Below are 14457 nucleotides of genomic sequence, written 5' to 3'. Positions count from 1 at the left end.
TGCTTAACATTATTAAACAATGTATATATTAATGCTTTTTTGTGTTCGAGGAAATGTCTGAACCAAAATAATACATAATTTATTGTTGATTCATAGATTGACACTTAGATTATTAACTTATTTATCACTTAGATTATCGCTAAACATTCTGAAAAATTCATTTATAATTATCTATACTTACAATTTTTTTTATAATATAATAAAGATTATAACTATTTTGGTAACGCATTTTATTGAAAATTATATTGCTTTAAAAAAAATAGAGAAATAAAATCGTAAATGATTTTTATTTCCTAAATTATTGAAGTGGCCATCTTTATTTCTATTTTTATTTGATTCTCTGAATCATTAATTTTGTTGCATCTAATTTTATTTAGGAAGAAATGTCAACGTTAGAATTTTATTTCCTTGTATTAATTATTTCCTCTAATTTCTTCATACAACACACATAAGTTCATATAAAATATTATAAACGGATTATTGATACTTTAATTTGATAATTGTGACAAATAAATAATATTTCAATGTGATAAATGATAAACACCGGATTTATTTCTATTCATATCTATTTCAAATTTAATATAAAATAAGCAAATCTTTTGATGAGGCGCGTTTCTCATGCACCTGAAATTTCTGCCTCCTCACCTCCTTTACCCACGATACCCGAGAGCGGGTTCTTGGTTGGGTTTGATCGGGTTTGCGCTCGATTCTTGATGCATTAGATCAAGATCGGGTCAAGAGAAAGAGAAAGAAAAGGGAAGTTGATGTAGATCTCGTCTTGAAGAGAGTAGTGCGAGTGATTTGGATGTGGATTGATACGTGAGGCATAGATCTGAGTCGGATCAATGTCAGAGGAGGAAACTGGGAATGCGTTTGCAAAGACTTGGGCGAAACTGACCCCTGATGAGATGACTATCATGGTGCAATGAGTGTTAGCCGTGTGCCAAGCTTCTGTTAAGAGCAAGCCGAAGGTACAGAAGGTTGAGCTGCCACCTATCGACATGAGACTCAAAGGGCCAGCTATGTACTTGATTGAGAAGGAGAGCCGAATTAGGCTACAAGCTAGGGTAGCAGGACTTTTAGGGGTAAAGTCAGCACTAGCGGGCTCCAACTCAGATCACACAGGTAACACAGGGTTCAGAGGTGAGCCTCGACGGTGTTACATATGCGGTGAGGTAGGTCACCTGAAATAGACTTGTCCTAAGTCACCTAAGAAGCGAGATACAGGTGAGAGGGGGGCAGTCTGGAGGCCGTGGTTGTAGCCGGAGTGGTAGGAGAGGTAGAAGAGGAAGCAACCAGGCACATCTGATGGTTGCAGAGGAGGAAGAAGAAGCTGGTGGGGATCTTACAGAGGAGGATCAGGCACTCCTGGAGGCCTATTCTCAGGCACTCAGGGACAGGCAAAAGCTGACAGGCGATAGGAAGAGTGTGAGGGATGATGCATCTACCTCATTCTCAGCTAGGGGTAACTTTGCTTCTCGTGCCCTCTCAACCACGTGTAGTTGTGATACACTTGCTCTAGCCTCTATACTCACCAGATCACCAGATTGGATAGTCGACTCTAGTGCATCTCGCCATGTGACTGGTGCTGCTGGTGAGTTTTCTTCCTATACCCGCCTAGCAGTCCCAGAGAACATTCAGACAGCAGATGGTACAACCCAGCCCGTAGTTGGTAAGGGCATAGTGAAATGTACAAACACCATGACTCTATCTAATGTGTTGCATGCTCCTTCTTTCCCGGTGAATCTCTTATCCATAAGTGTCATTATAACACAACAAAAATGTGTAGTTGTGTTTGATATTCCCAAGGTGATCTTCCAAGAGAAGGGGACAGACAGGATACTTGGGACGGGTACATGTTGCAGCGGCTTGTGGTACATGGATATGGAGGGTATGGACTTGGCCCTTTCATCCATTGTAGAGGGAGCTAGAGGAGTTGGGAGAAGTGTGGAGAACTTGCTGCTGCTCCATCATAGGCGCTTGGGTCATCCTTCCTTTCCGGTGTTGAGTAGGCTATATCCGCAGCTGTTTGAAAAGGTGAACAAGGAACAACTGGTGTGTGATGCGTGTGAGTTAGGCAAGCATACCAGAAGCTTTTATGCTAGTTATGGTGGTAGGAGTTTTGGTAGCTTTGATTTGATTCATTCAGACGTATGGGGACCTTGTCCTACACCTACTGTTAGTGGTTTTCGATATTTTGTGACTTTCATTGATTGTTGTTCTCGTGTGACTTGACTTTATTTGATGAAAAACAAAAGCGAGGTTCTTTCGTGTTTTAGGGACTTTCATAAAGCGGTTCAGACTCAATATGGGGGCAGTTGTGAAGGTATTGAGGTCTGATAATGGGACAAAGTACACCAACAAGGCATTTGGGGAGTATCTGTCATTCCAGGAAATAAAGCATCAGACCACTTGTCCATACACACCTGAGCAGAATGGGGTAGCAGAACGAAATAATAGGCATCTCCTGGAGGTAGCTAGGAGTATGATGATTGCCATGAATGTACCGAAGTACTTGTGGGGGCAAGAGGTCAAGACCGCTGCCCAACTGATCAATAGGATGCCCTCACGAGTATTGGAGTGGAAGTCTCCATTTGAGGTGTGGCAAGGTAAGAATGGCGATATTCTTCCTTTGACCTTTGGGTGTATCTGTTTTGTGCAGGACAGAAGACCCAATGTGGGAAAATTGGACCCAAGGGCGGTCAAATGTGTCTTTGTGGGATACTCGATCACCCAAAATGGGTATATGTGTTGGAGCCCCATTAAGAAGAGGTTATTTGTGAGTTTGGATGTCACGTTTCGAGAGCTTGAGCCATACTACACTTCTGAGGTTACCTCACCCTTTTGGGACTTGCTCGATATAGGAGGTACGAGGCGAGAGGGGGAGAGTAAATAGTAGTGGTGAGTAGCAGATGGTGAGTGTGGGGGCTATCCCTTGTTCAGTTGTGGGGGAGTCGGTTGTTGTGCTGGTTATAGAGCCGGCTTTCCCTTGTCCAATTGTGGTGGAGTCGGCTGTTATGCCGGTTATTGAGCTGGCCGTTGTGCCGGTTGTGGTGCAGTCTGATCCCGATGGTGGTGGACCTCAGGCTCAAGGGGAGCTGAGAGTGTACATGAGGAGACAAAAGGAGAATGAGAAAACAGTGCCGCTTGTGCCAAGTCCCTTGTTGCCTACCTCGACTCCTGAGACACCTTTTCCATCCACCGCAGACTCAGAATACACAGGTGATATGATTCCACTCCCTACTCCTCCCACTCCCCTATCAATAAGGAGGACTCCTCGCGAGAATGTAGGCATTCCTCCTGACCGATATAGTTTTCCACATGATATTGCTAAATTTGTCTCTTACTCACACATATCACCTGTACATGGAGCATTCATTGCATCTTTGGACGCTGTCTCTATTCCTAAATGTTGGGAAGGTGCTAAGGAGGATCCAAAGTCGGAAGCAGCCATGCTAGAGGAGCTTGGGGCCCTCGCCAAGAATAAAACCTGGGAGCTCGCGTCACTACCACCTGGCAAGAAGGCCGTTGGATGCAAATGGGTCTTCACAGTGAAGCAAAACCCAGAAGGGAAGGTCGAGCAGTACAAGGCCCGATTGGTGGCAAAGGGATACAGTCAGACCTATGGTATAAACTATAATGAGACCTTTGCACCTGTGGCGAAGATGAGCACAGTACCAACACTGGTTTCCTTAGCCGCGAATGGGGGGTGGAAGTTACACCAACTCGACATGAAGAATGCTTTTCTTCATGGTGACTTGTTGGAGGAAGTGTACATGGAGATACCACCAGGTTTTGGCACGAAAAGGACAGTGGGTAAGGTGTGCAGGCTCAAGAAGTCTCTTTATGGGCTGAAACAATCCCCTCGAGCTTGGTTTGACAGGTTCAGGAAGGCTATGGTAGGCATGAGGTATCGGCAGACCAATGTAGACCATACATTATTTTTTAGGCGACGAGGAGCTCACACCACTATGCTTGCTGTATATGTGGATGACATGATTATCACTGGGGATGATGAGAGTGAGATCTCTCAGTTGAAGGTGAAATTGGGCAAGGAGTTTGAGGTAAAGGACTTGGGATGACTTAGATACTTTTTCGGCATTGAGGTGGCCCGTGTCCCTGAAGGGATTGTTCTGTCCTAAAGGAAATATGTGCTAAACCTGCTCACTCAGACATGCATGTTGGGGCGCAAGCTTGTAGTTTCTCCAATTGATGTGAAAACCAAGATAAGTGCAAAAGCAGGAGAACAGGTTGATCGTGAGAGGTAACAGAGGCTGGTAGGCAGATTGATCTATTTGATACATACTCGTCCCGATATCTCATTTGCAGTGAGCGTGGTGAGCCGCTACATGCATGACCCTAGGAAGGACCATATGGACACAGTGTATCACATTCTGAGGTACTTGAAGAGTGCACTGAGGAAAGGCTTGGTTTTCAGGCAGAATGGACACATGAACATTGAGGGCTATTGTGACTCTGACTGAGCCAGTTGCCATGATGACAGGAAGTTCACATCTGGCTACTGCATATTCGTAGGGGGTAACTTGGTCTCCTGGAAGAGCAAGAAGCAGCCAGTTGTTTCGAGATCGACAGCAGAAGCCGAGTATAGGGCTATGGCATTGGAAGTTGCTGAGATGGTGTGGTTGAAGAGGTTGTTGGAAGAGCTCAAGGTGAATCACGGAGCTCAAATGAAATTGTGGTGCGATAGCAAGTCAGATATCAGCATTGCCAACAATCCTGTGTAGCATGACAGAACTAAGCATGTGGAGATCGATAGGTTCTTCATAAAAGAAAAGCTAGAAAGTGGACTATTGGAGCTGAGTCATGTAGCTACTGAAGATCAAGTAGCTGACTGTTTCACCAAATGACTTAGCTCAATAGATCTAGATAGATTTTGTGACAAAATGGGCTTATGGATATTTTTTGCCTATCTTGAGAGGGAGTGTTGAGATTTATGTATGTTTATTGCATTAATAGTAAATATAGGGTTATATTGGTAAGAAAGAAATTATAGAGAACCGTAGGGTTACGAATGTAATTTGTGACGTCTATATAGGCCCAAGAGAACAAAAGAATCAATACAATTCATTTTAAACTTTTATTCTTTTCACATGCTGCTGAGCAGGGAGTTTCAGTGGAGGTATGAAGCGCCGTCTCAGTGTTGCTATTTCTCTCATCGGCGACCCTAAACTGGTTTTTCTAGATGAACCGGTAAATATGCATGCGCTGCAGTTACTCCATATATATACCAGTAAAAGTATCATTAATAGCAATATTTATTAACTGCTCTGCTTATTTGCAGACAACGGGTATGGATCCAATAACAAGGAGGCATGTATGGGACATAATAGAGGATGCAAAAAAAGGAAGAGCAACAGTTCTGACAACCCACTCGATGGAGGAGGCCGATATCCTGAGCGACCGTATTGCCATCATGGCATAAGGGAAGTTCCGTTGCATCAGCACCTCCATTTTCTATTTGATAAAAGAAGGTTCGATAGAGCGCTGGAAGGGAAAAGAAAACCCCAATAAAACTGGGCTGCAATCCACCTCATTGAAAAAAAGTCCTACTGCTTTGACTACAACTCAAGCAGGGAAGAAAGAAGGTTTCTGGAAAATGAGCTACACCGCTACGTGCCTCACAGTTGAGTTTTCTTTCCATCTGGTGGATCTATTTACCACTACTTTTTATAATTTCTTGAATCAATCGAAAATTGGGAAGTTTTCCTTAACATCGCCAAGCAGGCTGAGGCTCATGCCCAATTAGCAAATCAAAGTAGCTAGTAGCTAGTAGCTAGTGCCACTTCTTCTTCTCATTAGAATGATCAAAGCTAACTAGCTATATAGCTAGGTAGGGAATAGGGATGAAGCATGGCAGAATTAATTAAGCCTTCTATTCTGTGAAACAATATATATATATATATAATTACAAGGGAGATGAGGAATTGTAAAACATCAGAGATAGCTATTTCAATCATGTACATATATGATTTATCAAATTACACAAATCACAAATCAAGTGAACTTGCAAAATATATATTAAACTGAAAGCATGCATAAAGATAATATTAACAATGCAAAATATTAATTGCAGAGGAATATTTGTTCAAACAAAGAAAAGAAAATCATCCACACTAGACATATACATACATATATGCATGCATGATATATGCATGTAATGTAAAACAAATTAAAAACAACTTAATTAATTCATGAGCAGTTAGAAGACAACAGCCTTCATCTCCTGCTGGAAGGCCAGCAAGTGCTCCTTCTCCACGCACTGCGTCATGATTCGCACCCCCTTCTTCGGCCTTGGCTGGGCCCCTATGATGGCCACCGCCATGAACTGGTAGTATGCAAATGGTATTACATGCACCGGTGGGCCCCACCCGTAATCCACCTCCAGGAACCCCAACCGTGTCCAGTCCGACACAAACAATGAATTGAATGAGAACGTCAACTCGTATGGGTCCTCCTTGAAGTCCCCTGCTGCCCACTTCGCAAACTTAGCTGGCAAACTTGCCTTCTTATCCCGTATCATTTTCACCACATCTGGCAGCTCCGCACGTGACACCACCTCACTCGTGCTCGTCACTGTCACTGTGTAGAAGCAGTTGCCGTAGAAGCCGCCCTCCTGAGGCAGCACCTGCTGCAGCAAGTGTCGGGTGTTTGCAAAGAAGCAAACATGCACTGGCTCTTGTGGGACCAACCTGATGGCCCGTACCCGTGCCTGCCACACCTTGGCAACTGACACATCAAAAGTCGAGCAGTGTTGCCCCGTGGCTTCAAAGTAGCGAGCCTTTATGCTGTTGATGTCTGCTGTTGAGAGGTCGGTGGTGTGGTACTGGAGTGCAAAGCAGGGGAACTCGGGCGGGGGCCCAGGTGGCAGCTTGGGCGGGTTCGGTATGCGGTCGCGGGCCCATACAGGTTCTACCGGGAGCTTGTTGAGCCCACGTGCCATGGCTCCGATGGCATTCATGAGCTGGCCCGCTCCGAGCCCATCGGCGATGGTGTGCACCGAGATGAGGCCCACTACGAAGCTGCCACATGTGAATTCAGTGACCTGATCCATTACAAAATTCAGTCCTATTGATTAATGTTTGATTGTACATATATAATTTAATTTTCACTTTGGAATTAATTAGTGGCTGGCTGCTGCTTATATTTATTTATAGAATAAGAGGAACCAAATTGAGCTAGAATTGAATTAATGAATGAACTCTTTGAAACAATTTCAATTCAGCGCCTTACATGTCCAGTCAAGATTAGTAAAACAGAGTTTTTTGTTCACTTTGTAAATAGCTAATCTTGGGAGGGTCTAACTGTAATTTCATTTTATTCTCTGAGGCATTTTACAGGTTATTTTAATAGAAATTGTTGGTGAGAAATAAATAAACAGAGCTTATTCAGTTTTCAAGTGCACTACTTATTTGTTGCTTCTATTAAAGTGTTTTTCGAATAAATAAATAAAAGCCTTTGAAATAAATAAACAGATATTATTTTTAGAATGATTTGCAGACCTTTTTTGTATCTCAATTCCTCAAAAGATTGGATATAATTAACTGGGAGCTTCACTAAATAAAATTAATTATTGCGTACCTACTCGTTTAGCACGTGAACCAGACATATTTCTGGAGCGGGGCGCGTTAGATGGGCATCGAATACTCAAATCGGTCGGATCCGTTCGATTAGATTCGTTTCGTGATCCGTGTGGACACTTCAATATATGTGCACTCCAATGTAATATTCGTACAAATTAAATGCGCACGGATCACGAAGCAAATCAAACGGTTCTGAGCTAGCATCAACCCGATTTGAGTCTGATGTCTATCAAACACTCTCCGCTACCAATTGATAGCACAAGCAAAATTCTCTGTGTGTGTGTGTACCTGTATCATAAGGGGTAAAGTGAGGGGATCGATATCGGTATCGGGCTTGGGAAGGAGGTCGTCTTGCGATATGAGGAGAGGATGGTCGAGGTAGTTGGCTTCCTCGAGACTGCACCCGGACTCTGCCTCCACAAACCACACTCCCTCTCCCGTGCACGCCACCCGCACCTCCTCACCTTCCCGCACCGGGTCCACGAACCGCCCCGCAAATGGGTAGTACTTCACCAACGCCTTCGATAGGGCATCCTTTATCACTCTGCGGGCCTCATGGCCTCCTTTGAACACATGCAGCGATCGCACCAAGTGACGCAGACCCGCCACACCATCGATCACAGAGAGGCACAGGGTGTCTGACGGGGTGGCTCCGTTGGGTCGAACATAGTACTGGGCAGTTCTGGTAACAGAGAGAATCGTCATTAATTATATTTGTTTGAAGAAGCTTAATTAAGTAGTGGGTAGTCCGGTTTTGATGGTTGATGTTATATATGTGGATATATGTGGATATATATAGAGAGAGAGAAAAGAATGCAATCCAGTGCAACTCATAAATTAATTAATTAAATAAAATTTGGAAATTAGAAGTGATCAAGTGATGATGTGGTGGTGTTGTGGTAGTAGGTACAAAATCACTCTTTTTAGACCATTCAAAAACAATGATTTTGTATCTATCTAAAAAACAATGAATTTTTTTATCAATAATTATAAAATTTGGTCTCCAAGCATATATATTTTAGTATGGATAGCATGTTGAGTGATTCGAATCGATAGTTTAGACTTTGAAAACGAAGATATAAAATATGAAAACATGAGGTATTTGAACCCTTCTCTTGTTTGATTCTCCATCAACTATATATATAAATTTATCAACAAGTTGAATAGGTTTTTGTTTTGTAATTAAGGGTTTGACAAAAAGTAGATTTTTGTTTGTGAGAGTTTGATGAGCTTTAATTGGCAGTTTTATATGGACAACTAACAAAAATGACAAATATATATATATATATTCATTTTCTCTACTCTCCATGCTCAATGATTTTTAAAAAAGTGTCTTTTCTTTTAAAAGGTACCTTTTCACCCTTCTTTCTTGTAGCAGACATCTCTCTTGTCATTCTTAATTTTTTTATTTTTTCCTTTTTAACAATAACTAAAAATTTCACTCTTTATTTCTTACCATCTTATTCTTAGGAGATTCTTGCAATTTTGAATTGAGAATTGAGAAAAAAAAACACTCATTTAGACGCTCTTAACAAAAACAAGACAAGAAAAGAAAAATTAACGTGGTCATGTACGTAGATCATGACATACTATATAAGAAATAAAATATTTAAATGACGGTGATCTAGTAATGAGAATAATTCAACCGTTATATTCAAGAAAATTGGAGACAATTAATTAATCTGAAAAAATCGATTTACTATGTCAACTTTTCTAGCTCCTTCTCTTCTCTGCATAAATGATGAGGGAACGCTCTCAACAAAAACAATACAAGACAAATTATTCATCTGTATTTGTATTTGTATCCGTATCTGCATAAAAAATTAACCCAAAAATAAAAATTATGGATACGGATAATTATTTGTATATGTATTTTTATCCACTTTTAAAATTAAAACTGTCATATCCGTATCTTCAAATTATATATATATATATATATATATGTATCAGAATCTGCAAAAAGTTCAAATACATAACGGATAATATATGATGCATGGATCCGTTTGCACTCTTAGCACTACGTGTAGGCGTACTACGTACGTACAGAATTCTAGCTATTTTATCCGTGTGGGTAAAAATGATTAACAGTACTGTTCGTATTCTCACGAATATTCTCAGCAATAGTTATTTTTTAGACACGTGAATAAAAAAAATTTATGTATACAGTGAAAACATGAATGTTGGTAGATTTATGTATTCTAGATCTCAGCAATAGTTATTTTTATGTATGTTGGTGATGCTTTAATTGGGGTCGAGATTTGGACTGGGAAGTATGTATGGTACTGACTACTGAGCTCGGTTGGTTTAATTTGAATAGATCCATTAAATCGCTAACCCAACAATAGTTGGAATTAATTAATATATAGCGGAATAGACTAATTCAATTCAAGAGAGAGATAGCTTAAATTTGTGTGGTGTTTCCAAATACGAAATAGGAATTGAGATTAGTGTAATTAATTTTTTCAGTTAGTGCTAAAAATATCAAGCTCGATCATCCGGTCCAAACGCGAAAACAAAGATATATATATATTTCTATTAATTAAGTGATGCATGCATATGGTGTCACTTAGCACTCCTCTAAGACAGTCATCCAATGAGAATAATTCAAAAGTGAAATTTAAAAATCCATTTACCATGTCAATTTTAGTTCAATTATTTATATATATTAACTAGCTACGTACCTACCAAATATATCATGTTAGTTTTATATCATGTTTTAGTGATGCATGCATGGTTGTTACGTACTTAGCTCTACTCTACACTAGTGGAAAATATGGAATCAGGATCAGTTATATACGCATATCAGTATTGGAATACAACCGATCCTGATGAAGGCGATACTGATACTATCAGGATCGATTTTTTACTTTTTAAAGAACCGATCCAAATAGCAACTATTAGGATTGGTTGTTTATTATAACCGATCTTAATAGCAGTTATCTGGATCGGTTTTTCTTAACGAACCGATCCTAATAGTTATATTCTGGATCGGTTCTCTAAAATAACCGATCCAAATTAATACCTATTAGGATCGGTTCCTTACCGATACTATTTTTTTTACCAACTTTGAAAATAAATAGTATTAGGATCGGTTGTTTATAAAAAACCGATCCTGATACTATTTTTTTTTTGCAGAACCAACTTTGAAAATAAATAGTATTAGGATTGGTTGTTTATAAAAAACCGATCCTAATAGTATCAGGATCGGTTTTTTATATAAAAACCGATCCTGATACTTTTTTTTTTTTTTTGGAATGAGGATCTGAAAAAAAAAAACTTTTAGGATCGGTTATTAAAAAATAACCGATCCTAATAGTAGTAATCTGGATCGGTTGTTTAAAATAACCGATCCTGATGTTTTATTGAAGCTAAATTTTTTTTTTATTTATTTGACCAGCTTCCATATATATTTTGCTGGCCAGCATCCTAAATATATTTTTTTGCACAGTAAGAAACAATAATCAAATATCATATACACATCCTAAATTAAATATCATACACATCTTAAATTATTACAAAAAATTCATGTTCATACAAAGTTTTGTGAAGCATTACATATTATAACAAGAAATTTAAATCCAAAAGAAATTAATTAACAAACATACAAGTGACTAATTGAGCTATTTCTTCAATTAACACACATTTATGCAATTAATGTAAAGCACACCAATAAAAAAATCAATAATTACCTCTTTTGCAATCACATCACTTGAGATTAAAAAAGATCCTAAAAATAAAAACAAAGGTAACAATTAGATGGAAAAACATTTTACAATAAAAAATACAAAAAAAAATGTGTTTTTAAAGTATAATAATGAGAAAATTAGATAAAGCTAATACCGTGATAGTTGATCGGCCGGATGATTAAGTAACTTGAGCAAGATGTCCTCAAGACTGTAAAACAATATACAAACACCATTAATTAATTTTTGAAACAATAAAAAAAATTAAAAACTGACACAATTGAGCTGGAGGTGCGAGAGGCTCGGCTTTGAGAGGAAGAGACGGAGAGAAAGAGAGAGACACGGAGGAGAGGGAGAGACGGAGACAGAGAGAGACACAAAGAGTACTGAGGATTTGAGAGGGAGATACAGAGACACAGAGAGAGAGACGATAATTTGAAAATAAGATGCGCGAAATGAAAATAAGAACCCTAAGCAGGTTATATAGGGAGTAAATAGTATTAGGATCGGTTGTTTATAAAAAACCGATCCTAATAGTATCAGGATTGGTTTTTTTATAAAAAACCGATCCTGCTACTAATTTTTTTTGGCAGAACCAACTTTGAAAAAAATAGTATCAGGATCGGTTTTATTGCTAAAAACCGATCCTGATACTTTTTTTTTTTTGCAGAACCAACTTTGAAAAAAAAATAGTATCAAGATCGGTTTTTTATAAAAAACCGATCCTGATACTATATATAAGAAAGATCACTGAGGTAAACCCCACTCATATTGATGGTCTATCAACCATCAAACGGCTACCATTTATTTTCTTTTCTATTTGGTAATGCATGTACACAGATAAATATTAAGAAAAATGTGAAAAATATAAAAATTATTTATTTGTGTTTGTATGGCCAAATCAACTCTACTATGATCAATTTTGTACAATTTTATTATTATTAATGGCATCAAATTGTTAAATGGAATGCAGACCGTTCATTTCTGCATGATCATCCAACGGTGGGTCTGTAAATAAATGACATGTAATAATTTTTAAAATGATCAAGATATAACATGGAACATTAATAACGTAAAAGTGCCGAAGGCCCGACAACTGTAAGTTTTGATCCAACGTAAATTATTTACGGCCGTGCGATGTTGCTATATTGTTTTGCTTTGATGAACTAGTACACGAATCCCGAATTGTATCAAATTTTATAATGGTGAAATTAATATGACATTCTTTCATTTTAACGGTTCCGATCGACTAAATGCTAATATTCGTATTCGTTCCTTCACAACCCCACACAACAAGGGTTCAAGTCCTATGTATATTATTATATGGCACAAGTCATTGATGCATCATGCATGATTGTATAAAAAAATTCAATAGTCAAAATGACTTCAAAATGAAATATCAATGTCAAATAATTAATTATTTATCACATAAATTTTAATAATATAAATTACATTAATTTTCATCAAATTTTTTTTATAATTGAACCATATGCCATATACAACAGCCATATATATATTCTATTAATCACCACACTAATTACATATAACACAAATGCCTAATTACATATACTTCTCAATATTAAAATTACAAACATAAATATTTTAAAATATTGAAAAAAAACTAATTATAAAATGAAATTTGCTATCTCAATTTTGAAGCTGTCACTGTGCCAATTTGCTTTCAATCCGAACAGAGCATTTTAGACTACATACAGCGCACCACATAAAGTTGGTTCTGCAAAAAAAAAAAATAGTATTAGAATTGATTATTTGAAATAACTGATTCTAATACTATTTTTTTTTCAAAGTTGGTTCTGAAAAAAAGAAGAAGAAGTATCAGGATCGGTTTTTAGCAATAAAACCGATCCAGATACTATCAGGATCGGTTATTATGTACATAACCGATCGAGATGCTATTTTCTGATATATTTTAATTTGTTAGATGTATTTAAGTTATTTGGATCGATTATTATGTATAGACCCGATCCAGATGCTATTTTCTAATATATTTCAATTAATAAGATTTATTTGAGATATTTCAATTATCAGGATCGGTTTTTTGTTAGAACCGATGCTGATACTATCAGGATCGGGTTTTATAAACAACCGACCTTGATAGTTGAATTATTAAGATCGGTTATTTAGAATAACTGATCTTGATAGTATCAGGATCAGTTCTAACAAAAAACCGATCCTGATAGTTCATAAATCAGGATCGGTTGACAATAAAACCCAATCTGAATAGGTTTTAAGATCGGTTTTTTTAAGAAAACCGATTCAAATACCTTTTAGGATCGGTTGGCTCATATAACCGATCCAAATAGGCCGATCCTGATTCCAGTTTTTACACTAGTGCTAAGACGGTCATCGATCCAATGAGAATAATTCAAAAGTGATATCTAAAAACCCATGTCAATTTTAGTTCTATATGTATATATTAACTAGCTACCTACCAAATATATATTTTAAAAGTTGCCAATGTCAGCTCCCTTCGAATTGAATTGGAAGTTTCTCCAAGCCATAAGTATATATTAAGTTGATTGTTTCAACAAATTTCAAGTCAAATAGGGAGAGAAAGGGTGAAAATATATCAAGCCATGTGGGGGTTGGTGAGATGGTGATCCCTTCTAAAGACAACCTTAATTACCACTTTACAAACTAACTAATTACTGTATTTATTAAAACCATGCTAACGAACTATATGTATGGATCTTGACAGTCATGTAGGAGCCAATTTCGGGTAGCGCATGATCGAATCGAAGTTGTGTATATGCTTGATTGAATCTCGTGCTTGAAAAATGATGGTCATGTATGCGCTCATATATTTAGAGTAAGCGCTTAAAACTTCATTCGTGTGGGATAGCTTAAATTCATTTTAAGAGAGAGATAGCTTAAATTTGTGTGTTGTTTCCAAATACGAAATAGGAATTGAGATCAGTGTAATTTTTCAGTTAGTGCTAAAAATATCAAGCTCATCCGGTCCAAACGTGAAAACAAAGATATATATATTTCTATTAATTAAGTGATGCATGCATATGGTGTTACTTAGCTCTCCTCTAAGACGGTCATCCAATGAGAATAATTCAAAAGTGATATTTAAAAACCCATGTCAATTTTGGTTCTATCTATATATATATATATATATATATATATATATTAACTAGCTACCTACC

General features: G+C 37.9%; 2 protein-coding genes across 2 annotated transcripts; one reads left to right on the top strand and one right to left on the bottom strand.

Moving 5' to 3' along the window:
* The first annotated feature begins 819 nt into the window (after positions 1 to 819).
* Positions 820 to 2097, top strand: LOC144548118 (uncharacterized). Its single transcript, XM_078296812.1, has 2 exons — positions 820 to 1672; positions 1810 to 2097. The coding sequence occupies exons 1-2, from the start codon at positions 1309 to 1311 to the stop codon at positions 1929 to 1931; spliced, it is 486 nt and encodes a 161-aa protein (XP_078152938.1). The 5' UTR covers positions 820 to 1308; the 3' UTR covers positions 1932 to 2097.
* A 3948-nt stretch (positions 2098 to 6045) lies between these two features.
* On the bottom strand, positions 6046 to 8409 carry LOC144547968 (acyl transferase 4-like). Its single transcript, XM_078296654.1, has 2 exons — positions 7890 to 8409; positions 6046 to 7063 (listed from the first exon to the last, which is right to left on the bottom strand). The coding sequence occupies exons 1-2, from the start codon at positions 8304 to 8306 to the stop codon at positions 6221 to 6223; spliced, it is 1260 nt and encodes a 419-aa protein (XP_078152780.1). The 5' UTR covers positions 8307 to 8409; the 3' UTR covers positions 6046 to 6220.
* Between the last annotated feature and the right edge of the window lie 6048 nt (positions 8410 to 14457).

This window comes from Carex rostrata, chromosome 32, assembly GCF_964058835.1.
Source record: "Carex rostrata chromosome 32, lpCarRost1.2, whole genome shotgun sequence".
In the NCBI taxonomy this organism is placed as follows: domain Eukaryota; kingdom Viridiplantae; phylum Streptophyta; class Magnoliopsida; order Poales; family Cyperaceae; genus Carex; species Carex rostrata.
The sequence above is the reverse complement of the archived record's forward strand: the minus strand, read 5'-3'. Positions and strand labels throughout refer to the sequence as shown.